The sequence below is a fragment of the Channa argus genome, chromosome 13 (assembly GCF_033026475.1).
Source record: "Channa argus isolate prfri chromosome 13, Channa argus male v1.0, whole genome shotgun sequence".
Lineage (NCBI taxonomy): Eukaryota > Metazoa > Chordata > Actinopteri > Anabantiformes > Channidae > Channa > Channa argus.
The window spans coordinates 5,516,156-5,542,526 of record NC_090209.1 but is presented as its reverse complement, the minus strand read 5'-3'; the positions used below and the strand labels follow the sequence as shown (position 1 = coordinate 5,542,526).

General features: G+C 40.8%; 3 protein-coding genes across 3 annotated transcripts; 2 read left to right on the top strand and 1 right to left on the bottom strand.

The window, feature by feature from the left end:
- The first annotated feature begins 138 nt into the window (after positions 1-138).
- On the top strand, positions 139-3,503 carry slc48a1a (solute carrier family 48 member 1a). The gene is made up of 3 exons (XM_067525714.1): positions 139-861; positions 1,841-2,008; positions 2,143-3,503. Exons 1-3 carry the CDS (start codon positions 732-734, stop codon positions 2,277-2,279), a joined length of 435 nt encoding a protein of 144 aa, XP_067381815.1. The 5' UTR covers positions 139-731; the 3' UTR covers positions 2,280-3,503.
- Positions 3,504-3,533: 30 nt separating this feature from the next.
- LOC137139041 (solute carrier family 26 member 9-like) lies at positions 3,534-11,540 on the top strand. Its single transcript, XM_067525713.1, has 21 exons — positions 3,534-3,693; positions 4,232-4,358; positions 4,564-4,703; positions 4,796-4,906; positions 5,066-5,241; positions 5,359-5,523; positions 5,776-5,928; positions 6,056-6,138; positions 6,241-6,388; positions 6,485-6,598; positions 6,749-6,826; positions 6,936-7,031; positions 7,127-7,233; positions 7,331-7,400; positions 7,491-7,583; positions 7,675-7,815; positions 7,964-8,188; positions 9,136-9,190; positions 9,503-9,639; positions 10,354-10,413; positions 10,533-11,540. Exons 1-21 carry the CDS (start codon positions 3,666-3,668, stop codon positions 10,542-10,544), a joined length of 2,319 nt encoding a protein of 772 aa, XP_067381814.1. The 5' UTR covers positions 3,534-3,665; the 3' UTR covers positions 10,545-11,540.
- Positions 11,541-18,797: 7,257 nt separating this feature from the next.
- LOC137139037 (transmembrane and death domain protein 1-like) lies at positions 18,798-25,285 on the bottom strand. The gene is made up of 6 exons (XM_067525705.1): positions 25,088-25,285; positions 22,122-24,198; positions 21,589-21,780; positions 21,226-21,345; positions 20,267-20,419; positions 18,798-19,259 (listed from the first exon to the last, which is right to left on the bottom strand). The coding sequence occupies exons 2-6, from the start codon at positions 22,189-22,191 to the stop codon at positions 19,072-19,074; spliced, it is 723 nt and encodes a 240-aa protein (XP_067381806.1). The 5' UTR covers positions 22,192-24,198; positions 25,088-25,285; the 3' UTR covers positions 18,798-19,071.
- Between the last annotated feature and the right edge of the window lie 1,086 nt (positions 25,286-26,371).

Below are 26,371 nucleotides of genomic sequence, written 5' to 3'. Positions count from 1 at the left end.
TTTGAATTTTTAGAGCTGTTTCGCTTTCCTTCCACTAGGGGCGGTGTTTGGACCAGTCGGGGGTTTCCTCCGTGCAAAGATGGTCGATGCAGAAGTGATAGATGACTCTGTAGCAGAGTAGGTAAACAACTGGAGACGATTATTTGTGTCTGTTATTTTTGTCCGCATAAAAACAACCATTATTTAAGATTTTAGGCATTTACTAACAACTGAGCAGCTGTTTAGCACAATAACACCGGATCGTTGTGGCTCTAGCTGATATCTTTTGTCATTAGCTGAAGACTGCAAACGAAGCTTGTGTTGTTTTCTCAGGCTCCGTTTCCCATCTTTGCTGTGTACATCAGATAAACACTTGTCTTGTTCTTGTTTTTTTTTTTTTACGGCTTTTTTTTAAAAAGCTAAAAATCTCATTTGTGTGTGTTGGTGTGTCTCTAATGGGTCACCAGCTAACGATTGTTCAGCTACTTCCACAACTTAGCTGCTTTTGCTAACAGTGATTTCAGGCTGTTAGGCGTCGTTTTTCCTCGCTTGTTTTGCGGCCGAGGGGAATTTCATCTGGTCTTTCCTGTCGTTAGGGTTTCAGGATGTTACATAATGTGGCGGTGAGCTGTTGATGTAGCTCAACATCAGTCTGGTTTTTTAAAACCAAAATAAAATAAATAACGTCACGACTTCACCTCTCTCGCCTGCTGCAAACGTCCTGGTAACATTAGCGGTACTTGTGTTCTACAATGGGGTTCAGCAGGATCTACATTAGCTTGGGTTATGCTGCCTTTGGTGCCCTGGCTGGACTTTCGGCTTTTCTAGTCTGGACTATTGCTTATGCACAGCCGTGGACAGCGGCCATGGGAGGCCTCTCAGGTAAGTTTTCACCTGCCAGCGTTGAGTGAAATAATAAATGTCGTTTTCTTCACACGGGTTAGCATTCAGCTGAGCCTGCCTGCAGCTGAACCTCACACACGGCCTGTTGTTTCCAACAGCGTCGCTCCGTGAGATGAGACTCACTCTCTTGTTGTTCGTATCTTTACGTCATTTGCTGTCAGCATTTGTTTGAAACACGTTTTGTGCTGTCAGCTGGCTAAATCCTGCATCGTAGGTCGCACTTGCATATGATCAGATTTGGAGCTCAAGTGAATCCCTTTGTCCTCCATCACCTGATATTGACATTTGCTACACACAGGTAAATAAGAAATTGAAGGATTTCAATAAGGATTGAGTAAGAAATCTTGGCACGTATTGTAGTGGAGACACTAAATGAAATCCATCCTATGTTTGCATCTCTGCACAGGAATTTCGTGTTACTTTTTGATTGACACAAAATTCATGTGTTGTAATGGCTGGTATATTGTCACAACACATTAATTGGTCTAGCTACGTTTTAACTAGTTGTATCTGAAGTGATTACAGTAGAATGATGGCAATAAAACAAGCTGCTTGTTGGCTAAAGTTTTTATTTTTAGCAGCCAAAATTCCAAGCATTCTCTATAATCAGCTTCTCATTTCCACCATGCAACTGTAAGTTTGACTGTGCGGCTGTGGATCAGTTGGCAAAGGCAGTCGTCCACGGACCACAGGGTCAGTGGTTCAACACCCCAGTGCAAATCAATATGCGGACAATGATCTGCTGTGGCGACCCTGAGTTCACGGGATAAGCCGAAAAGACAAAAAAAACCCCCAAATAAATACATTTTAAACATCAGTATTGGTTTTGGTCACAACCAGCGCATCCCTAGTAAAAATAAAAGTTAGTTAGCTCAGGCGTAACGTAAAAATTATGAATGCTTCAATGAATTTTTAATATAGTCCATCCACTCACTAAATTGTTTTCCTCTCATCACAGGAGTCTTGGCATTCTGGGCTCTGGTTACACACATCATGTACATACAGGACTACTGGCGCACCTGGCTCAAAGGGCTCAAGTTCTTCATCATTGTTGGGGTGATGTTCTCAGCTTTGGCCGTGACCGCCTTCATCACCTTCCTAACTCTCGCCATCACACAGCGGCAATGTAACGTTCCTTCTCCTTGTTCCTGTTGTATAATGACTTATCTTTACTTTAGAGAATTAAACATTTGTCCACAACCGAGCCAAAAGATGTCCTAATGCAAGTTCTCATCACCTTGTCTTTCTTCTGTGCCGCAGCTCTCACTGACCCGAGGAGCCTCTACCTCTCCTGTGTGTGGAGCCTCCTGACTTTCAAATGGTCCTTCCTCTTGGGCTTATACTCTTACAGATACCGCCAGGAGTTTGCAGACATCAGCATCCTCAGCGATTTCTAGTCAGTACTGATTTTACACACTGCAATGGACTTTGAGGGTTTATAGGCTGTCAGTGGGTGCTGGTCAAAGAGCTTTTGTAACAAAGAGAAGACAAATTCAGACGTGGCTTGATTTTAAAAAGTCCTCTGAATTCTACCACATGAAGTTGCTCTTGTTGCACTTGCTTAACAAGCTCTGTATTTGGATTGTAACTTGTTCTCCTACTCTTAATGACTCTCATTGTATTTCTGTAAATGGTCACAAGACTAAAGCTATGATTGGAACTGCATTTGAAAGGAAAAATGCTTGAGCGATGCAGGCGAACTTTGGGACATATTTTACCTTGACATAGTTTATCGTCAAAGAACTGACTTATGGAGATCCCCATTCTAACAGTTTTTTTTTTTTTTTTAATCCACTGAGCAGTTGTTAAAATGAAAGAGAAAATGCTCCTAAGATAAAATCCTCTAAACCAAAACTAAAACCACCGACCTGAAACCACTCTGCTAACGCTAAGACGACCGTGGTTGTTTTTGCTGCACTTCAAACCACAGAGTAGTCACATAAACAGTCACCGCCGTAGTGTCAAAATAGCCTTTTAGCTCCATTCATCATTAGTGAAGCATTTTTTTTTTTTTTTTTGATTCAGTCACAGATTTGCATAGTTGCACGGTCAGAGATTTTTTTTTTTTTTTTTTTTTTTAGAAAAGTAGTTCTTTATACACCTGATACATTTTTTGCAAAGAAACTTCTTGTTTGAGTTGTACAAATATCATGCCCAAAAGAAAATGCATTCCTATGGAATTTGTGCTTTTCATTTTGTGTTCCACCAGGGGGAGACTTGCTTTTCTGTGTTGAGTCCATTTGAAAATTCTGACATTCCTCTTTAGAGAAAACACAAATGGATTTGATAAATAATTGCACTTTAGGCTTTGATATTGATGCCATTGTTTTGCACTCAGATCCTGACGCAATGGAACAAAATCACATTTTACATATTGTCATCCCTGTCGCACCCTTTTTAATGTTGAAATACACTATTTATATGTATCATTTATTTTACACATAGTATGTTCCGTGTCAAGTTAGATTACGCTTTGTAAGTGGTTTCGCTTCAGCTGTAGCTTATGTCTACCTTCTACCATAAAATGTGTAAAATTGTATTTTTGTTGATGAGAGAATGAATGTGATGATGCTATTATGTGTATATACAACCAATTAAAGATGCATTTATTGTTAATTACATCATCGATGCCTTTTCAGTCATTTAAGGGATTTAAGTAGTGTTTCTCTGCAAGGCTGCATCTGCCAGAGTTTTCAAGATTTTCAGTTTAAGCTCCACCCAACAGGTGTAGAGGGTCTTTGATAACAAATCAAACAAGTGAGCAACACAGACATCAGAGCCAGATGACTGCAGACGTGCTTCAACACAAAGGTACAGTGTTGTGTTTTCTCACTTTTTCGATGTTAATGCTTTTTTTTTTTTTTGTATAAACGAATAGAGGATCAGTGCATCTAAACATTTAGATGAGTTTCATAAGTAAAAACCAGTTTGACATTTTTATTTAATTGTTTACGCAGAAATTAAAAGTAATGAAAATGGTATTTACTTCTATTAACTAAACTTTTTGTCATTAAATAGTGTCTATTTTTTTTGCGTCTGGCTTTATATCTGTTTATTATATATACTTTTCTAAAATGAGCAACATGTAATGAATTTTTTTTTGCCTAGGATAACAGAGGGCAGGGTGAACTTGCGTGATTATTTATCTGGCGTAGTCAAATATTTTAGCAGTGAACCGACCTGATCCTTCAAGGTCAGATTAGGTACTTGCACTTGAAGTAAACAAATTAAGTGAAAGATTATTATAAATAAAATGAATTTAAAAAAGGTTTTTAAATGAGTCGGATAATACAATTTTACGCTGAATTAACAGAACATTGCTTGAACTGAACTTTCCTCCGTGCTGTAGCAATGCAGCCGGACCGCCCACGTTATGTGATTGATAGGCCAGCGTACAGCCTTCCAGACTTTGACAGAGAGTTTGACAAGAAGAGTCGACAGTTCCACGTTGGAGAGAAAGTGAAGAAACACTTCAGGTATACATCTTGCTGCACAGTCAACACGAACTCCTTCCTATCACACGAACTCTGCCTCTGACAAGCTTTTGTGTCGTGATCAAACGGCAGAGAGCCCTGTAGCTATGACTCAATACAAACTTTAGACGTGTGCTATGGACTTTTTCAAAGTAGCAACAAGGAAACCAGAGTTATTCAAAGCATCTCTCTTGTTTGCTTCTGTCAGATGCTCTGTGTCTAGACTGAAGGGCTTGTTATTTAGACATCTGCCTGTGCTGAGCTGGCTTCCCAAGTACAAAGTGAAAGACAGCCTGCTGTGTGATGTCGTCAGCGGGGTCAGCGCCGGCACCATTCAGGTCCCCCAAGGTCAGTCAGTCCTCATCTTTCTCTGATGTCTCTGATATGACATGTTATCATGATTTATTTGACAGTTGTACAAAGCTTTCTGTTCTTCCCAGGCATGGCATTTGCCCTCCTGGCAAACCTTCCTCCGGTCAATGGTCTCTATTCCTCTTTCTTCCCCCTCATCCCGTATTTCTTCATGGGCACAGCTCACCAGATGGTCCCAGGTAAATCAGGGTGATTTATCTCTAGCAATTTGTTCCGATGGCAGTGATAAGTTGCTGCTGGTGCACAGTGTAGATCAGCTGCTCTCAGCCTCGCTCTGCCCGGTTGGTAGACTGACAAAGAAAAAAAAAAAGATGTGACACATTACTATCTCTATCTAGGCACCTTCGCTGTCCTCAGCATTATGGTGGGAATCGTGTGTCTCCGATTGGCCCCAGAGTCAGACTTCAGTCACTTCAATGCCACTCTTAATGCTACTGTAGTGGACACAGAGACAATGAATAACGTTCGCCTGGGGATATCTGGCACCCTGGCATGCCTCACCGCAATCATACAGGTATTTGTACTTTTCAAAGTTCGGCGCTTTAAAGTGAAGTTGAAACACAATCAAAGAAACGTGAGGTCCAATCTGATTTAATAATGACTCCTGTCCACTATATCTGTGTCTGTGCAGATTGGCTTTGGCTTCATGCAGTTTGGGTTTGTAGCCATCTATCTGTCCGAATCCTTCGTCAGAGGCTTCATGACCGCTGCAGGGTTGCAGATCCTCATCTCAGTGCTCAAATACATCTTCGGCATCAAAGTGCCACCTTATAGTGGCCCACTGGCTGTTATCTATGTAAGTGACTCCTTTAAATAGTGATTCAAAAAACCAATTACTCATTAAGCAGATGCTTTTATCCAAAGCACTTACGACTAAGCAGTAGAGACTATGGACAACTTGCTTCAGCATGTAGCCAGGAGGACCGGGTGTTCGAACCACTGACCCTTTAGCTCGTGGACCAACTGAGCTACAGCCGCGTCACAAGACGCCGCAAAAAGACGTTGGTAGTTGATTTCGCAATAAAACATGTCTAATTCTTTGTCTCAGACTCTTATAGATATAATATGTGGACTCCTGGATACTAATGTCGCCTCGTTAGTATTTGCTGTGGTCAGCAGCGTAATTCTGATTGTTGTGAAGGAGCTGAGTGCACGCTATCGCCACAAACTGCCCTTCCCCATCCCTATGGAGATCATCATTGTGAGTAGTTTGTGTGGACTTCTTCAGTTTGTGTGTAGTGGCATGTGACTGAGTGACACTTCTGTTGTACATCGCTTGTGGCACTAAAACAATTCTGGTCACTGATTCCTATTGCTGTTCTACACAGGTGGTGGTGGCCACAGCCATCTCAGGCCCTCTCCACCTTCCTGAGAAATATCATATGGATATAGTGGGAGACATTCCTTTGGGGTAAAGCGAGTATCAGCATATTCATTATCGGTGAGCGCTTCATTCATTAAAACGACTCGTGCTTTTTTACCGTCCAGTTTGGTTCTTGTCCCCATTTTCTAGATTCCCAGCACCGATCCTGCCAACGGTGAGTCAATGGGAAGAAATGTTGAGCACAGCTTTCTCCCTGGCCATAGTGGGGTATGTCATTAACTTGGCTATGGGCAGGACACTGGCAGCCAAGCATGGATACGATGTGGACCCCAACCAGGTAGGAGCACTGCCTTGCTTTTTTAAATTTTTTTTTTTTTTTAAATACCTTTTGTGTATTTTATTTCTTCCTGTAAATGCCTGTGTTGTTTTACAGGAAATGTTGGCACTTGGCTGCAGCAATTTCCTTGGGGCATTCTTTAAGATCCATGTCATCTGCTGTGCCCTGTCTGTAACCCTAGCTGTGGACAGTGCGGGGGGAACATCACAGGTACGTGCTATATTATCTTTCCACTGCACTGTAACTGTAATTTAGTCTGGTGTATTTAAATTTAACCAAGACAAACAGCACGGACTACAACACAGTACTGTAATACCTCAAGCTACTATCAGGTGCATCTCTGTTGCTGCTCTCTCATAGTTTGCCAGTATGTGTGTGATGTTGGTCGTAATGGTTACCATGCTGGCTTTGGGAACCTACCTTAAACCACTTCCAAAAGTACGTGCATATAAGAGTTTCATACTAGCATCTTGAATAACTATACAACATTTATGTAAAGGTAGACGGAGTACATGATTAGTAACCTGTGTTACGTTTGTTTTCCCAGTCAGTGCTTGGAGCCTTAATCGCAGTCAATCTGAAAAACACCCTCCTACAGCTCTCTGATCCCTATTTCCTATGGAAGAAGAGCAAATTAGACTGTGTAAGTCCTGATTAATTAATCAAGCAATTAATATTGCTGCAAAATGTAGTGTTTCTGTTTTTCATTTTGCTTTTATTTCTATCGTTCTCTTCCAGTGTGTTTGGGTTGTGTCATTTTTGGCCACATTCTTTCTTAGCCTGCCTTATGGTGTCGCCATCGGAGTGGCCTTCTCCATCCTAGTAGTGATATTCAAGACTCAGTTGTAAGTAAACTCCATCTTATATATGTAACATTATTACTAATATTTTAAAAGGACAATGCAGCAGAATGTAAAATGTTGATTAATGGATTTGTCATAGTCGTAATGGTTCAGCAATGGTGCGGATTATGGATACAGACATCTACAAAAACCCAAAAGTGTACAGTAAGGTAGGAAGAGAACATACATCTCTGTCTTTCTGTTGTTACAAAAATACAAAATGTAATGGGAAGAGCCACTCATTCTCAACACCTCCACAGGTCATGTCAATAAAAGGCGTGAAAATAGTGAACTATTGTTCGCCACTATATTTTGCAAATGCGGAAATATTTCGCCAGAGGGTCATCAGAAAGGTACAGTTAACAATTAACCTCTTTTTGGCCATCACTGAAGGTTGTATTCAGGGGAAGTGTTAAATGTTTACATAGCCATGTTTGTGTCTAGACTGGGCTAGATCCTTGCAAACTTATTCTAGCCAGACGGAAGTTCTTGGAGAAAGAACAAAGGGAAAAAGAGAAGGAGGAGAAGAAGGATAAGGAGACGCGAAGGAGGAAACCCAGTTCTCTGGTTAACATGAAACCTCAGGTGAGATCAATTGTACAGGATGCATGACACACAAACACACGCCATCGCTAGAAACATACACAGCTTGGCTTAAACATTCCAAATGTTTCCTGAAAATACATGTGACCTCTTCTGTGCACCTCTGTGTATCTATTTCCTCTGAATATAGACCATATCTCAACTTGAGTTGCAAAATGACTTTGATACGAATGATGGCAGTGCCAGCAAAGCTGAAACTCCCACCTGCTACGTCAACTTCCACTGTAGTGAGCAAGAGCTACCCAGTCCCTCCGACGTCACGCTGGAGACCCAGCCAATGCCCTTCCACACCCTGATCCTCGATTTGGCAGGAGTCTGCTTCATTGATCTGATGGGCATCAAAGTATTGATAAAGGTTATTGCTTTAAGCCTGTTTGCAGTGCTACTGTACAAGAGAGTCAGGTTGTGAAATTTTACATCATAGAAAAACCCTAAGTTCAAGTAATACTGCTACTGCTAGGGTACTACTACAAAAATATAATAATCATAATGTATATTATTTTCCTGTTTATAGTAGTTGATACAGAATCAGTGCTTTATCTCACAATAGAAATGGAAAAACTGAGAACAAAAAAAATAGTTCTATTCAGTTCTGACTAATAGCTGTTGTGTAGAAAATATCTATTTGCACATTATTCAGCAACCTTATCTAAATACATATTCTATGCCTCTGAGTAACAATACCTATGTAATATGAGGATGGCTAGTACTACTGTTAGACAAGCTATTGTCCTCAAAGAAAATCTTAAACAAAGAGAAACACGTGTAGGTGTTGTAATATACTTTCCATACACTGCGTAGTTTATCTAAATGATGTGCAAGGAACCTTCAAAGTTATTCATTGATCTAAAGTAGACGTTTCCCTTTACATTAACATATTAATGTTCTGCTAAACTATTCTCTGTAAAAATGAAAACTGCTTTAGACAGAATTGGGTTAGTGCAGCTCTAACCTCCAGTAGCTGTCAATTTAATGGTAAGGCTCTGTTTTCATTTCACATCCACATCGGTCACCGGCCTCATACGCTGTGATCCACTGTGTTCTGACACCTGTCTGTCATGGCAAGCATGCTGCTGTGCAGTTTTTTCTACTTTATACATGAGTACAGTCGGGTTCAAAGGTTTGCATGTCCTTATTTGGAAATGACAAAAAGATTCAAACAAAGTCTTTTATTTTTTTATTAATATAATATTTTAGGCACAATTAGCTAGTACAAATTGAACCTCCTGCTGAGTTAAAACTGCACGTGCAATTTCTTTTACACGTCTGTGAACTGATCTTTCTCTTCTATTTTGCACACAGATGAACTCCCGCTACGCAGTGCTGGGCATCAAACTTTACCTGGCTAACGTTCAAGGTAAAATCACACTTGCTCTGTTGACGTGTTGGCATGGCAACTAAATCTTAATCACACAGTACATTCGACACTGAGTCTATAGGCTCTGTGGAGGACACATCTAGAGTAAACTTGCAGTCAGACATTTCGAAAGAGTTGTCATAGAGGACACATGTCCCCAATTTCCCAAAAGGAAACGTGACAATCCATGGTGGTTGTGACTGAGTGTTGTGCTCTTTGTAAATAGCGTTGCTGTGTAATTTCATTTTAAATACGAGTACCAGCAAAAATCTGAGTTTCACTGTGTGATATTTTTTGACTTGCCACCCGCAGCCCAGGTGTATGAGGAACTGGAGGCTGGAGGAGCTTTTGAAGATGGCAATATTGAGCGCAGTAATCTCTTCCTTTCCGTCCACGATGCCATTCTGTTTGCTCAGCACACACCTGCAGATAGGAGAGCTTCCTTAAAGGTACGCTTCAGTAACCTTATCATATACAGTATATCATCCAATACCACCACATGCTGTTCAAAGGTTCTAGGAAAAGTTTAAGACGTAAAATTAGCAGCAAAGCAAGACTTATTCCTCATACTTGTCTTATCTGGTCCATCATGGGTAAACAGAAATATCCCATTGAGAGCTCCAACAAACAAGGTCCTGCTGCATGTTGAATGAATGGTGTGTCTTTTTATGAGCATGGGCAACGTTTTATGATTCTGACCGGCAACATTATTAGGTACAGCTCTTCAATCTTAATACAATCCAATGCAACACTGATACACAAAAGACTACGTTTGTAACGTAACATGTTGGACTGCATTTTATGGAAGGTGTTTCTAATATTCTGCCCATCAGGAGACTAGAGAAGGGTCCGTTTTGGGTCACTTTTTGGTCATTTAGTGTCTTGTCTATAAGCTCAACCAAGAAATGTGAACACAATAATCTCATGCGTGTGTACAACTAATCATACCTTAGCTGTATGGTAGCAGGTATCATGTTTATAATCATGTTAAACTGGAAAACAAAGTTTTTTCTGATTTAAAAATTAGAAATATATTTTAAATACAGGTCACTACATGTTAGCAACTTATCATATTTAAGCTGTAATCCTTCAGTGTGTACAACATTGCCCTGTGTACATGTCTCTTTTACTTTAAAAATGAATATTCACTATGTTGGATTCAGGCCCAGACAGCGAGGCAGGAACTTGCCTTTTCCATTAATGAGGGGACAGATCTGGAACAGGTACGCACTGCTTTGCCCATTCAAGCTGACAAAATGCCAATTTTGCCTACCTACAGTACTTTTACAGCGTTTCTCCTGAGCCATTATTCTGTTTTTAAAAGTAGCTTTTACTTTTACAGGAAATGTTTTGAGCGGTTGCTGCAGTGAATATAAGCACAAGAAACTGAAGATACTAACAATAATTTTCATGGTCGCAGAAATGTATGGATATATTTGTTGCAAAAAGAGAGCTTTGATTTCTTTTCTTTTTTTTTGTTTTGCTTTGATTTCTTTTCCTTTTTTGTTTGCTGAATAACAATTATTTAAATAAAAATGCTTTAATCTGTGGGAGGGCACAGTAAGAATTACCTGACTGACTCCTCTGATGGGTTGAAACCTACCAGCACAAGAGACCCCAACAAAAAGTAAGTGCTGAGCAGGTAATGAGAGTAACTCTGAGGCTCAGCTCACCCACCCCTCACAATAACTGTGGAGTGAACCTGCTGACTGTGCAGTCATACTGAGGTGCTCCTGTAATTAACTGAGAATGTGCATGGGCACAGCTGTGAGGTAGAGCCAGCTGAGCAGCCTGGCTAAGTCCCTGTGAAAGCAAGGCCCCAGAGAACAGCTAAACTCGAATGAAAGGAGGAATGCGTGGAGTCGGCAGAAACCAAACTTTGTCTCCTATAAACTCCACTGAGGGCCACAGGAAAGTGATGGAGACCAAAACAACATTTGTAATTGTTGCCAGTTGCATCATCAGTGCATCAAAGAGAAAGATGTGGGCCGGCTAAGTTGTGTTTGTGCAGCAGGTGCTTAAAGGCCTGTGTTGTGTAGCCTCTCAGCATGCAGGCAGACAGTGGTGCTGTTACGCCTGTGATGCATGAATGGATTTATGAAGCTATTAAGAAATCATCCGAAGGTATTCTGGCACACATCTGCTCCTCTGCTCCCCGTCCTCTCTGCGGCAAATTGGCACCACAAGTGATTACAAGGTTTCTATGGCCATCAGCTTTAATTTGGAGCTCTGGGAAAATCTCTCATCACTTAATGTGTGTGTGTGTGTGTGTACGTGTTTGTATTTAATATCATCACCTGCAGCTCATCCTTCTCTTTCTTTTATCAATCATTGTTTTCACACTGTCTGTAGTAGCGGTTTGCTAGGAACTGATTTTATTAATGTTATGGGGAAATATTTAGATTGAAAGAATCACATAGTTCATTGTTTGTCACTAGATTATAAATTATTGTGCCACCCTGCACTGCCTTTTTTGTCTTTGAACGTTTGAATCCATAAGAAAAGAGAATGTCACAGTTTTTTTTTCATATTCTATCCTGGTTGTATATATTAGTGTTCTAACAGTGGAAAAAATGACAAAATAAAATCTACTAATAACCATATAACATCTTACATCCATCGTAATAAAGTAGGTTACTCCCATGGCTTTGTACGTTCATTTTCTTGTGTACTAACTGCTTAGTGTACTTTATAGTAGCACTGCAGTCTGTTACCATCATCTCTTCTTTCAGAAATTGCAGCACACATCAGTTGTTCATCACTTTTCAACTTGTGTGGCTGCACCTCTTCCAGAGATTTACCTAATACTAAGCTCACATATGGAACACAGCCACCCACTATTGTCAGTTCAGCCTTTAGTTCCACTTTTTCTTTTACCTCATTACATCTAAAGTTAAGGCGTTCGGGTTCCGTTCTTTTCATTTATCTTGCTTCACTATAGGTTTTGGCCTGTTTGCTGATTAATTTCACCTCCTAAGCACTGCAACATATAATTAAACTTCATCAGTAAAGCTATAGGCGGAAAAACTCTAACCTTTCTCTAGGTCAAATGAAGATTACATTAAAATATGAAATGCCCAAACAAAAACATTTAGTTAAGTAGATACTGCTACAATACACAGGCTTCTCAATCCCTGTAATTGCGAGTTCACATACAAATTAATTTTGTACATCTTGCACATTCATTGACCGTGATGGTTTAATTAACAAGGTCCCTTTTAGTAAATTTTAGACTGAGAGATTTATGTATTAAATTTGTTTACACGCCCGGTGGTTTCGTGCAGTGGAGAGTAATTGCATGGTGTCAGAGGGTATCTCATCGTTGAGTCATGAGACCTTGTCGTTTAGCACTCGCCGGCTTTTATGAAGAGCCATCCCTGAGAAAATATTCAGCTCTGACCTTTCTGAATGGAGATTTAAATTTGGAGCACTTTAATAAAGAGCCAGGAAGTCAAATCTTATTAAAGGACTGTTGCTCTAATAGGCTCTTTGCTTGTACGAGTCATCTGAGGGAATGAGGATGATAGAGCAACCAAAACCACTCCTGTAAATTTAAAAAAAATGCTTGTTTGACATTGATCAAGCGCCAGCAGTCGGTGCTTTGCATATGCATTTTATAGACCTCTGTTTGGGGATCTATTCTACTTCATTAACAAACCACTTTGCAGCCAGGGAATCATAAATCTTGATGGTGCAATGTCAGCAAATTCTCTTTAGGCGGGGTTGGTTTACTGAGCTACTGAGGGCAAATCTGACCACTGATAGCTGGTATTAATTAATGTTACGTATTGTTTCATTCTGGTAGTGCAGCATCAATTAAGTGCAGCAACAATGGAGCGTTCTCTCCTTTTTAATTAAGGCCTAAAATTATTGAGTCTGCATCGCTGACTGCAGGATTAATTATTTAGAGTTAAATCAAGCCACAACCCCACGTCCGATGGAAAACACTGCTCAACCTGCTCGCCATTTGTTTTTTCTTATTCTCTTTTGCACCTTATAGATGTAATGAGCACTTTGATTTCATGCTACCATTATTAAATTAAAAGTAATCACTCGGGTAATTATTTTTTAGAAGACATTGACCTTTATTAAGTAACTACAAACCGCCAGAACTTGAAGTTGAGGCTGCAAATAAGCTCCAAAACGGTTTTATTTATTTATTTTTATATTCTTCTGTGAGAAACAGAAGGAAGGATTAAATTAAAATTTAATAACGAATGTCCTAAGCCGGCGGTGAAACAGGAACTTAATGCTTAAAGATAAACAAATTGACAAACGCAGTTATGCAGCTATCATGTTGGATAGATATGCAAGTGATTGGCATCAGTGGAGCACTTTATCATCCCATCAGCTTATAAAAGGTACTGTTTGCACTTCTCTCTTCTTATTAGATGAAAACCGCGGCGTGGTGACTGCAGATACCAGCTCCTCACTGAGGTGCTCGGTATCAGTGGGGAAATTAGGCACGACAATGCAAAACAACACAGTGTGGTGCAACGCTAAGGGAACTCATTAGAAGAGTACAGCAGAGAGGAAGCCACACGGTGATTTCCAATCTGGGGGGGTGGGGGGGGGGGGTGTTGTGAGTGTTATTACACAATCATAATCTAATAGCTTGTGCACAATTACTTTATTAATTTTGAGGTTTTTGCATGAGAAACACCCAGGCCAAGAACGACACACTGTAAACAAGGAAACGTTTATGATTGTAGCTGCTTGGATTCGGTCAGTAAGTAATATATTTGTGTACCGCATTTCTCAAGAACTCCATAGACAGGAGATCAAAATGAATACAAATGCCCTCCAAAAGTATTGGATCTGCAAGTCAAATTCATATTTGTTTGTGTTTGTGCTATACAATGAAGGTTTGAGATTAAAAAGGTTTGGCGATGTTTATACCGAGATACATTAAAAGCAACATTGAACATTTTTACTCAGAAATTTGTGCCATGACCTCTATTTTTCTTGGTATTATTTTTTTTAAAACATGGATTGTGATTGTGTGTTAGGGATGGTTTTGGATTTTTCTTCACAGCTCTCAAAAGCCTCTGTCATCAGCTGTTTTTGTTTCCACTGGCTGAACTGCTCTGTGTACGTTGCTCAGTACACAAGTGGTTTCTTTCTACTTTAGGACATTGGAAATTGTTGTGTTTGATGCTTTGAAAATGTCTTCTTTTTCTCCCATAGACAGCTGTCTGTTCTTCATATTAATTTGTCCTTTTGGAGGGGACTTTATATGTTAACCACATGCACATATACATGTTCGTAGGGAACAGAATTTTTTAAAGTATTGAGTAGCGATATGTAGAATAAGAGTAAACTTCAAATATCTAAGAGCCTCTTTCACATCAGTAACATTCTATTCTGTACTGAATTCTGAAACTCTGCTTTCAGAATTGACAATTGTCAAGTGTGGCTCAGCTGACAGTATCTGCAAATGCCTGTAAGAGAGGGCAGGCGGAGACAATTAACCCACATGTGCATTAGTGACACTGACCCCTGCTGCATAATATATCGGAATCATAAACACGAACACATTCAACTCAGCTTTCCATTAAGCCCTATGGGAAAGCAAGAGGGTTATAATACTATAATATATAGCATAATACTGTAATATATAATAATAATATATATATAATAATATAATAACGCATTGCTAACAAAAGGAAAGGGGGGAAACAGCAGTGGAAATTTGTTGGATTTTGAATTTCAACTAAAAGTTTCAGCCCTGTTTTGTTTGCTCTCTTGTTGTCAAGTGTCCCATAGATGCCGGTTTCTGTCTCTGCAGAGGAAACACACCTGTCTGCAGCTCCGAGGAGAAATCTGCTTTTCTCTCAATAAATAGACAAGCCAGGCAGCCATTATCCAAAACCCTTCACTGCTTTTGTTTACCTCTCTATCATGACTCACCTCTCATCAGGGGAATTTAACTGCGCTGGTGATTTATTAGCTCTCCTACATTAGAGCTAAATTAAATTCATCCTTTGGATGCATGAATATTGACATGAAGCCTATTACCCAGGCTTTGAACGGATATAATATTACCTCTGGGGGATATTATTAAACATAATACCGATCAGTCTTTAATTACCTGCTCCTGTTTTCAAATCATACCGTTTCTTTAAACATATCTTGTAAGTAAACTGCTTCAAATTTCCAGCATAGTTGGCTCGATACCTTGCAGCAGAAATCCTCCCAACAGTTCATTTTCAAATTGGAAGCACATCCACCCATGACATTACACTCACAAGCTCTGGCCATTTAACATGTTCAGGCTCATGAAGCATTTTGCTGTGGTTGTGACAGCAGCTGGTGATTCAGTGCTGCTTGTGTTCTAAAAACAGCTGCCTGACTGCGCCACATTTTATCTCTCTTGCATTTTAATTGACAACAACTGCCTCTGTTTACGGTGTAACTACTTCTCCAGAGCTGCTCTTACACGTAAAGCAGTAAAAATAACACACCTTGCATGTGAGTGTGGCAAACTTTAGGAGTAATTAGCATGAAGGTAAACATGTAACTAATCAAATATATTTCAGGAAACTGCAGTAGAAACGTTAAGGCCTTTTCTTAGTTTCATTGCTCTGTGTGTGTCACTGTGAAAAAACACTAATTGTTAACTCATTGTTTCCTGCTATCAGAGGAAGCACTCGTATTACACACATTTAAAAGCTCCCGAGTACAGGAAGCAGAATTCTACATGATTTCGCTCTATGGCTGCTGTAATAACCCGCTGTGGCCACAGGATGACACTGTGGGTTTGTCTGTAAACCCCCCTGAGCTGCTCTTGTCTCATCAGCACTAAAAACTTTGAAGAAGTCTCAGATTCCCCCCAAGGAAACCATGAAAGACAAAGTTGTGAAAGCTGGAGCTGAGGCGATTAAAAAAAAAAAAAAGTATGACTTTAAAAGAGCTGGTGTTGTGATCTTGTTTCCTGTGATCCATATATATTGAGCAAAGGGAGAGTGATGGTTGAGTGGGGACTGCAGCACCTCAGTGGCCCAGCAGATGAATGAAGATGCAAATGGAGGGAGGGGGAAGCTAAAGCCTTTAGTGACACTAAGCACACCCCAGAGGCCCTGGTGCAGAACGCTCAGCCTCAGCACATCAAGGACGCAGCCCCTCCGTCTGAGCATCCCCTTGGCACGCCACATCTACGTCCATCTACATTTTTATCCAGACAAACACTTGACTCCTTCTGCCGAGATGAGCCAATGACAAGAGACAGATGTGCCCTCCTCAGAGAATCCACTTTGATAAGCTGCTGCGTGGCAAAGTATTAAATATACCAAAGAAAGCGCCAGGATAAAAAAAAAAAAGAAGGAAAAAAACACTATTTTACATGAGAATGGATATGCCTGGAAAACGTACTCTCTCATGTTGGCTTCGCCTTGGCTGTAAATGTCAATTTCATGTCAGATTCTTTCTCTATTCATCCATGACGTCTGTGATTGCTTCGTCCCTTTGCATGAGAATGGCTGGAAATGAACATTGGCCCATTCTGGCGCTCAGATGTCTGTAAATGAAATGCATCTTAAATGGGACAGGTTGCTCTGCTTCATAGAATTTGAAATCATGCACTGTACTGCGAAGTTCTAAAGTTATGCATTGTGCTTAAACAGGCTCGAGGTGTTTTCCTATGGTTTTCTTTACCAACTAGGAGAAGCCTCCTGGTGGGACCTTGGCTATGCTAAGGAGTGTCACAACCACGATGCAGACCCCGTGTGGCATGCTGTTTCTGTGAGTTATTCAGGCATACAGTACTCTGCCTTTCCTCTCCACTGGTTACAGAAATACACATGAGCCCACAGCAGGAGAACCTGTCATAGTCAGCACCTGCAGGATCCTAAGAGCCAGCAGGGGAAAACTGAAGGACAGAGGAAGTTTTGCCATGAAGAGTTCTGCTGTGCCACCTGGGAAGTCCACTGATGAAGGTGAAACCCAGTGTTGTCTAAAGACACATGGTGAGAAAGACAAACTGCTACCACTGTTTCATTACTCCAGTAAGTCTCGCTGGTTTTACTTTTTACAAACTGAAATCAGCTAATTTCTGTTGTTTTCAAATGAGATCAAAACGCATTCAGGGATTTAGTTATTAAAATCTAACTTTGCACGTCCGATTGTTTAGTTTAAGTCAAAACCTTTTGTTATGAGCAGATGATACTGCAGCTCCAAAGCACGTTTCCCTCCTGTGAACATACGGTTTGTGTGGCTGGTGGTGTCTGATGCTTCAAACGTCACTGGTGCTGAAAAAGCCTCTTCACTGAGTTGGAGAGCTGGAAGTTTGCAGCTAAACTGGCTGGCACTTAATCAGAAGTCTGAGAACATTTCCACTCGATACCAAGTAATAAAAGGTTAATTTAATTAATAGCATTCTCCTGTCATAACACATGACTCATGCAAACCATATAAAAAGTCATTAAAATGAATATGTGAATAACAAGTGAAACACAGCGACGCTCGACCTGAACTACACTAATAAGGTACATTTACATTAAGTCTTAGCAGGAATAAAACCCATTTAAATGTGTAGTATTAAGTAAGTATTAATTAATTTACTGTCACATCGTGTACAAGGTTATTTTGATGCGTCACAGACGTATTACAGATTTAACAACAACACGACAACATCTATGACTAAATAATCTATTAAAATAAGTCCGATGCTGCAGAAATTTTAATGGAAGAAAGTGGTAAAGCTTCATCTGCCAATCACTAGTCAAAACTCAAATCCGTGGCCTTTTGGTGTGTTGTTTGTTCACACAGTTCTGCTTTGCTCTACAATTTGTATAAATGTTGATTTATGAACTAATTGTCTGTAATTGCTGCTGTGTGCCACTGTTAATCCAAGCTGTCTGTCTCCCGAAGCACGTTAGGCCAGATTTGTGTAATGAAGTAATTAGTTCGGCTGCAAAGACGAAAGTAGGTATAATGTAAGAACAAGAAGCTAGAAATACTCTGGTGCCATGAGCGGGTTTTTCGTCTTGCTATTATAAAACTTGTTTGTCTCAGCAGAGTTTGGGAAACTAGCCTGATTATGAGCAAATGTTTTTTTTTTTTTGTTGTTTTTTTTAATTCCAGCTTTAATTCAGCAAAGTTAATTTGAATCCTCTAATATGGATTTTTTTCCCCCCTCTTCTGTTTGCTTTGCCTTGGGACCCTCTTTGTTGCAGCATGTCATACATCACGTTATTGCAGCTTCCTGACGATTCTCGCTACTTCGTATGTTCAAAAATACTGTATAGCTTCTGCGTTGTCTTTCTTGGCTCCTGCAACCTGCCAGAAGCTGCCATCACAACCGAGCGTGCTCCATTGTGTGCTAGCATTGTCATTGTTATTAGTCTTCTGGATTGCCTGTGGAGGTATCGGCAGGCTCCAGGGAGGCAGGCGTGAGGCTGGATAATTAGTTGTTGCTTAATGCCAGTTGGGCACATTGCCGTCACTTGGAGGGGAAATGGAAAGTGGCATCGCTATCACAGTAACACCGGAACAACCTTTGGTGTGAGGGCTGGGTTCCAGCGCATCTGTCACACCACAAGTCATCTACCCACTGGCAAGACAATAGTGCTTACAAGTGTAGAAGTACACAGCGTGGAAAATCACTTTATCTGAATTCTTGTCCTGTTTGTCATAATGAGCTGTGGGTTTTCTTGATGCAAACTTTCTGTATTGGTTTATTGTGGACAATGATATTTAGGCATTTTACATCTTCCACAGAAATATAAAAAATGAATTGACAAAGAAAAAAACAGTCTGTTTTATCTTTATTTGTGCATCGCTGCCAGTTGTTACATGTAACGTGACCTTCCAGAAACAGCATCTTCCAACATCACATCTTCAACCGTGAGCTTACGGCTGATCCTGACCCCGGCTTGAAGGCTCTACATGCCTCTGCGGGAGATGTGGATGATAAGGAGGAGAATAAGTGTGCCTGCAAGCAAGGTACCACCAAAGCCCAGCAGGATGCCATAGAGGAACGGTAGCACCACATGCAAAGACCCCTTCTGATACAGAGGGACAGGTGCCCGCTCCACAATCAAGTCCACGTCACGCCATGTCAGATCCCTTACTACCACACAAACACACAAAAGAAACACACGTAACCTCTCAAAGCACTATAGGAGCAAGTTTTAGCTTGAACACAGCACCCGGGAGACTAACACAAAAAAGATAAATGGACAGGTGATAATTACATTTTTGAATTTCCAGGTGTCTTGGGAAATACTCTGCACATAGTGAGAGTGTTGATACTGAGAAGTAATGAGTTGGAAGCATGCCCACGGCCACCGAATCTAATCCAGCATCTCATCTAAAGGCTTAATAGATTCAGGGTTCAGTGAAACATTATATCATTTGTCATTCAGACAGTCTCCAGAGGGACAACCCAAAAACCTCCTCTTGACATCAATAGCCCAAGATATTTAGGCTTAGACATGGCCTCTCATTAAGACTCAATGAATCCCATTTCCACAAACGTTGGGAAGCTGCTTAAAGTGTAAATAAATATTAAGGGCGTTTGTTTGCATGGTAGCGTTTTAGCATTTGTGCATTCAGAGACAAACGCTGTCATTTGCCCCACAGACTCGTGTCCGTTTTAAATGCAGCACTGCCTGAGGGCCCGAGGATCATGGTCTTTCCATATTGGTTTTAGAGCTTGTCCCTTGTGTCCAGATTCTGCAAAAGTTTAAAGGATATTATGAACTGTAATTGATGAAGCCCCCAAATCCTTTGCAATTTAACGTTGAGTAATGCTAATCTCATGGCACTGAGCATTTTTTTTTTTTACAGCAATGCTGAGATGCTCTTTTTCTGCCCAATCATGAATCTGACCTCTTCCCAATTAAACTCATTAGTTGCGGTTGTTATTTATTATCTGTTATTTATTTCTTTAGCATAACACAACTTTTCCAGTATTTAGTTGCACCTGCTCAAGTCCCGATTTGACATAATATGCAAATCATTCTATTTAGTTTCATGTACATCTTACACATCCTGGCTTTTCTGGACATGGGGTCTGTATTTTATCATTTACCAAACTAATACGGCTTTTTCAAGTTTTAGGACAAATGTTCATACCTTTTCTTGTTTTGGCCTGTTGGTCAAGATTCTCCTGTCTATTTGCATCTGCTTGAACTGGTGGGACATTTAAAGAAGTGGCATATTTGTGATAATCTTCAACATAGCGTTTCAGGCTCAAGGCTTTGTCCTGGTTAATGTTCTTCCCCATTTCTGTGAAAACAAAAGAACGGTCTCAGTCTAAAAAAACCTCAAGTGTACATTTTCTATCTTACTGAAGCTTGTAAATTTAAATACAAATTGTTGTTTTCTTGCCCCACGCATAATTAATTCTGGCAGAAGAGCAGCCACTGTCCTTCAGAACAACGACAAAATGAACCACTCAAGTTTCCATGTATGAGTAGTTCTCTTCTGAACGGCAATCAAGTGTGCGATAATTGCTGCATTCTGCAATCCCCCCCCCCCCACCCCAAATGTCTTATAACTCATCTCTTCCCATCCTTTCCTTGCCTTTTTTTTCCCTCCTCCAAAGCTGCTGATGAAAGGAGCAGATGGTTTGTTCTGTGGCTGGTGTCAGCTCCACCGAGTCCTCTGTCAGATCATTTACACCTCCTTCTATCCAACGCCACTCGGCTGTGGAGTTGTGCGCACACTGGACAGCAACACATGCCAGAGACTGGCAGTGTGCAAAATATGCCACTTTTGAAGTTCCAATTAAAATGAATTTCAAAGTAATGAAGCAATTATACGCTGTTGTTAAAATCTTGAGGAGGCCTTCTTGACCAAAATAAACCACGTTTGAAAATACACGGCCATGGACACAAATGAAGCTTTGTTCCAATTTCCTTTTGTCGAGGGACATGCTGTGATCTGTGCTTGTGAGATTTGTTTTTACCAACAACACTGTTCTGTACATAGAAAGTGAACTACATTGATTTGAAAGCCATTACATCAGTGGCCCCACACAAATGGGCACTATTGGAAATACAAACACGTTTGCTCTCCCTGTCTCCACTCACCGATGGCGATGTCTGTCCTGCCGATGTGCTGCAAGGCACGAGAAAGCCTGTCGTAGTAGGTCTGCTCACCGTACTTCAGCAGCCAGCCTGTCAGGGCTGTTCGGCACTGAGCCTCGCTACCTGGTAAACACAGAACATATGGCCCTCAAACAGACAGGTCTCTGACAGTCAGCCTGTTGCCACCAACACCCCCAAGCTGAGCTGGATGTGTGGGAAGAGACGGGTATGGGTTTGGATTTTTCTTAACGTCCGCCTCATTACAGCTCATGGTGTAATAAGGACTCTCTCTTATGATATTTAGCTTGGAATTTATCGAGGATGTGTGTCTCAAGTGTCAAAGTGTCAGACGAGACGTGTACTAACCCTGAGCAGAAGAAATGGCTCTTTTGTCCCGAGGCCTGAGATCTAGTGGATTATTTTCTGGTGAGAGGTGGTCAAGGTGCTGGAAGATGTCCTCCTCCGGTTCAGAGAGGGTGAGCAGAAGGTCCTCGCATTCTCTAGGTGCCAGCAGCTCCACTAAACGCTCCAGCTGATGGACGCTGATGTCCTCTGCCACTAAACACACAGAACACAGAGTAATTAGGGGTTTGTGCAAACTGCTGGAGAAACAGAACCAATACTGGTTTTAACTAACAGCTGACACAACTACAGCTTGTCAAATGGAGGTTGAACCATACAGAACAGTGTACGTTGCAGTTAAGCAAGCGGCGGCGCTGACACTATACAACATTTCTGCAGCATGGTCGTCCTCTCAATTAGCAAGTGCTGCCCGTGTGGTGTAAAACTGTCATATTACCCTCCTCAGCTGTGGAACATAGAAACTCAGCAATCAACAATCGATGACAGAGAACAGAGCAATCAGCATCTTAAAAAAAGCTAAGAACAGTAGCTCTCACCTGTGCCTTCTCCGAGTGCTGAGCCCAGATGTAGAAGGATGAAGAACAGACAGAATTTCCTGACTTTCATGTCAGCTAAAATACTATAGACTCAACTTATGCTGCTGATATCAAGGGAGTTTTTTTTTTTTTTTTTTTTAAATCACAGACTCTAGAATGTGTTCAGTTGAGAACAATACAACTAAAAAGTGTTTCTATGAGCAAACCCTCATGAGTTTCCTCTGTTTTTGTTTATATTGTGTATTGTAAGGTTAGTTAGATTAAGAAGTTTATGTATAAGCGCACTGATGATATCATTAATGATGTCATATAACTGCCTTTGAAGTTTGCCATTTTAAGTTGTCCTTTGAAGTTTACCTTTTACGTCAGGTATTAGAGATTTAAGTCCAGCTATTAGAGCTGACAGAAAGATTGGACTACAAGGTAGTTGGGATGGTAACAAAGTAGAAGTGAGAGGTTCCGTGTGTAGCTGTGGAGACTTGTTGAGTGGAATTAATTTGTGAACGTGTTTGTGAAATGACTATTCGTAAAAGGGTTACGCTAAATTATCGGCTCAGTTGGGAAACGGGGAACTCGATAAATGTTCAGTGTTTGGAGCGGGTGATTGTTGGACCACGGGATACGAGTGAGATCACCTCTACAGTGTTTTTAAATTAAAACAGCCAATCATATAATCAAATAATGATAATATGTTGATAATATGTTGCTGATTAATCAACCACTTTTCTGATCAAGGAAAAAAAGCTATCGTCCATAAAAATAATTAAAAAAAAATAGGAAAATTAACTGTCTATAATGTTTTTGCTTATTTATCCAACACATTTCATTTACAGTTATATGAAATGGTCAAAGTCAACTCTTTACATGGTGAACACTGAGAGTCTAGCATCACTTGTAGCTATGCACTTAAAGGTCTGATATTGTGAAGCCACAAAGATACTTTAGAGGCCAATGGGGTGGGGGGTGGGGGGTGGGGTGGGGGCCAAAGAGGATGCATTTATATATATATTTGAGTTTACACATGCATAACCACGGGGCAACAACATGCTGCTTTGCTCTGTTGTATTATTATTTCCCATTTTAAAAGTCTCCAGAGGGGATTGATTGGCAGGAACCAAAAAACAGACCCCAGCAGTGAAGGGACATGTTCACAAACCTCCACAGATGCAATGCTCGGTTTTATTTAAAATTCTTTTGAACATAAAAGCTTTACCCAAACCAGGTCTGGCTGAAAGACCCTGCAGTTACAGACTCTCAGCTTTACAAAAACTACAAAGCACTAGCTTACATCTAGAACTGTCATTACTTGCGTTGCAAAAGAAGGTAATGCATATATTGTAGAAAGTGAAACTGTAAGACACCGGTTACGGAAACGCAAAGACAGAAAAGATGATAATGTTTGTATTTTTCTTCAACGTGCACTGCTGGAGAGAAATGTGCTGGGAGGACTTGAGATGCATCTCTCTAGCAGAGAGAAACATGTTTAATGACATTATTGTGTGGGCTACTGCGAGGGCATATTTTAAATTGTTAATAAGCTTCATTTGCCAAACAGTAAAGGTTGTTTGTGTGGGCTGAGTCTCAAATTCTCAATGTTGGCTAATGAAAAAGAAAAAAAGAAAAAAAAATCATGCTCTGGGGCTGAGATCCACAGAAACTTGGGTGTGGGTGGTATAATGGTTCTGTAATGATTTGAGATGTTGCACTTGTAGAAAAAAGAAACACTGGGCACAAGGTCAGGAGATTTATTCACATTACTGTGTTACATAGCACTGTATATTATTCTACATTTTGTTCTATATGTCTGAGAAACTATTACATGCAGTATACATAAGCATAAAGATCATGAACAGTAGGATCCTGTTAAAGTACAACCGTAGTGAGTACGGAACAACTAAGAACAAATTATTAAAGCGTTTGCTTTGACTTGCCTTCTGGTACTTTGACTGTTTGTGAAGCTTGTGAAGCCGTATCCCCATGTCTCTTACACTTCACACCACTGAAATCTGATTAAATACAGATACAGACTCCGGTGGAATGAAGGATAGAACACATGGAATATTCTCCCAGAGAGTGTCTGAAATGAAAGATACAAATGTACATTGTTAAAAAAAAACAACAACACTTCACTCTCAGATTTTCTCAGATACATCAGAGTTTTCCCAAAGTGATCCACAATACTGAGAGGGTTTGTGCAGCAGCACTGGCTGCTAAGTTACATTAACGGAAGCCTTAGGCCTTGTCTTTCAACGCTTTGGCTTCAGGACGGAGGCCGACCCTGGCATCTGGTGCAGAGCAGACGATTGGGACTGTGTGATTTCTGTGGAAGCCTCTGAGGTTGAGGGGGTGGCTGTGAGTGCAGCAGGAATTGGATGCCGGCCTCTCCCTTTTTTTTCTCGAGTTTAAGTTTGAGCCTAAGTCTGAGCGAGACCAGGCCTGCCCGGACTCTGTGGCCCCAGGCTTTCAGGCGGCTGTTGAAATGCTCGGCTCTGGCACGTTATCACAGGCCTGGGCTGACTGACTGTTTAGTCATCAGTGATGTAACCCCAGCACCACAGCCCTCCTGGAGCCCACCGCTGCCACCAGACGCCACGGTCAGTCCTGTTATCCGTCCACCTCAGAGTCCCGCTCCTGGGGAAACACAACAGCAGCCCAGGCTTTGCTTACCTCCCACACCTGAAGCTTTTTCCTAGTCCTACTTCTCCCTCTTTTATGCAGTTAACACATTCAGGCTTTTTTCCCTCCTACGCCCAAGAATCTTTGTTGGCCCCACTGAATCTTAATGCTGCTTCCAAACATACAATTTCTCCGGGTGATCTTATCATTTTAATAAACTGACTACACATACTTTTTTTTTTTTAACAAACTATTGGTTAGTATAGTTATAGCTCTAGACAAATCTTTCTGGGGTATTTGCAAGATTAAACTTCTTTCCTTTTATCCCTGGCTTAAAATACATTACTCACCTTATTTGCTCCTTTAGGTCCCCAGTGCCTCTGTGAGTGTGGTACAAATCAAACAACAAAAACACACGAAGCAGACTTCACAAGGTGCTATCTGTCTCCCCTTTCAGACTTTTTTCTCCACCTGATACAGGTACTGGTGTTTTAGAAGCTTGCTTCGGCCAATAAGATGCAGGCACCTAAGTAGGCCCACCCATTTTTCAGTCATTAAATCTTACCACACCCTGCCATGTGGCTTGTTTTTTCTTCTTCTTCTTCTTCTTCTTCTTCTTCCAAGAATCAAAGTAAAGATGTATTTTCAAAACTGCTGTGATCAAATGATAATATTAGAAAAATCAACATGTTTTAAATCTCTTAATAACTCAGCAGGCACAGCACCATACGGTATGTGCTTCAAATGCTTTGAACAAATACTCCAAAGAAGGCATCGCATCACAAATGTAATAAAGAAGGTTCAAGTATTATTCTTTGCTAAGGACCTTGTGATCAGTATTTTGTGAGTCTCTGTTTTTATCTGCTCCTTTTTGAGTCATTCTCTAGATTAAACACCATTCTTCATTAGGCCAGTAGCGTCTCTGGAGCATTTCAAATGCCCTTAAATCCTATTTTTATTAAAGTATTTGAAAGATTAATTGTCAAAAAAAAAAGTTATTTTAAGTTAGTGAAATACATACTCTGTTGTATCTACTATTATCCATATGGTGATCAAATAATTAATCAGTGCAGGTAACTGAGCTGCCATGTGCATTATTTGTTCTCTGGCACACACACACCCACACACCCACACACCCACACACCCACACCACTTAGTGAGAAACTCTAGCTGCACGTACACACTCCCCCTCTCAGCGTAAAATGAAAGATGGGGTGACACCCGACATCCCTCACTGAGAGAGGGACTGAAAGGAGGACTTTTTTGAAACACATTCCTTCCCGTCACAATGGCAGGGTTGGGTTAGGTTGGGGGGCTTGGAGGGGGGGGTTGGGCTGGGGGGGTGGGCAGGTGAGGAGGAGCAGTGCCGACACATTCCTGAGGTAGAGAGCTGCACCAAGCCCCACCTGACAAGATATTTCTCTTGAGAGCACATTTATTTGAGCCCAATCTTCTTTATATGTGATTTTATTGACAAGGACACCAATATCTTTGAGTTATGAGCTGTTGTTCTCCAGAGACAGACTGTGCTTTACCTCTGTGTTCTGTGTGGGCCAGATAGCTGTGGACAGTGTGACTTGTTCAGGGTAATCTCGTGGACCACTGCAAGGTGACAGCTGAAAAATGAGCCTCTG

What these genes read in the sequence shown, in the direction of transcription:
- LOC137139037 (XM_067525705.1), bottom strand. Translation starts at nt 22,191, where the DNA reads ATGAAAGTCAGGAAATTCTGTCTGTTCTTCATCCTTCTACATCTGGGC. An exon ending in CAGGACAGACATCGCCATCG is followed by an intron (nt 20,420 to 21,225) that starts GTGAGTGGAGAC and finishes TTGTTTTCACAG; the next exon opens with AAATGGGGAAGAACATTAAC. An exon ending in ACAGGCCAAAACAAGAAAAG is followed by an intron (nt 19,260 to 20,266) that starts GTATGAACATTT and finishes TTTGTGTGGTAG; the next exon opens with TAAGGGATCTGACATGGCGT.
- LOC137139041 (XM_067525713.1), top strand. Translation starts at nt 3,666, where the DNA reads ATGACTGCAGACGTGCTTCAACACAAAG. An exon ending in TCCCTATGGAGATCATCATT is followed by an intron (nt 5,929 to 6,055) that starts GTGAGTAGTTTG and finishes TGTTCTACACAG; the next exon opens with GTGGTGGTGGCCACAGCCAT. An exon ending in GCCAGAGGGTCATCAGAAAG is followed by an intron (nt 7,584 to 7,674) that starts GTACAGTTAACA and finishes GTTTGTGTCTAG; the next exon opens with ACTGGGCTAGATCCTTGCAA.
- slc48a1a (XM_067525714.1), top strand. Translation starts at nt 732, where the DNA reads ATGGGGTTCAGCAGGATCTACATTAGCTTGGGTTATGCTGCCTTTGGT. An exon ending in GGCCATGGGAGGCCTCTCAG is followed by an intron (nt 862 to 1,840) that starts GTAAGTTTTCAC and finishes CTCTCATCACAG; the next exon opens with GAGTCTTGGCATTCTGGGCT. An exon ending in CGCCATCACACAGCGGCAAT is followed by an intron (nt 2,009 to 2,142) that starts GTAACGTTCCTT and finishes TCTGTGCCGCAG; the next exon opens with CTCTCACTGACCCGAGGAGC.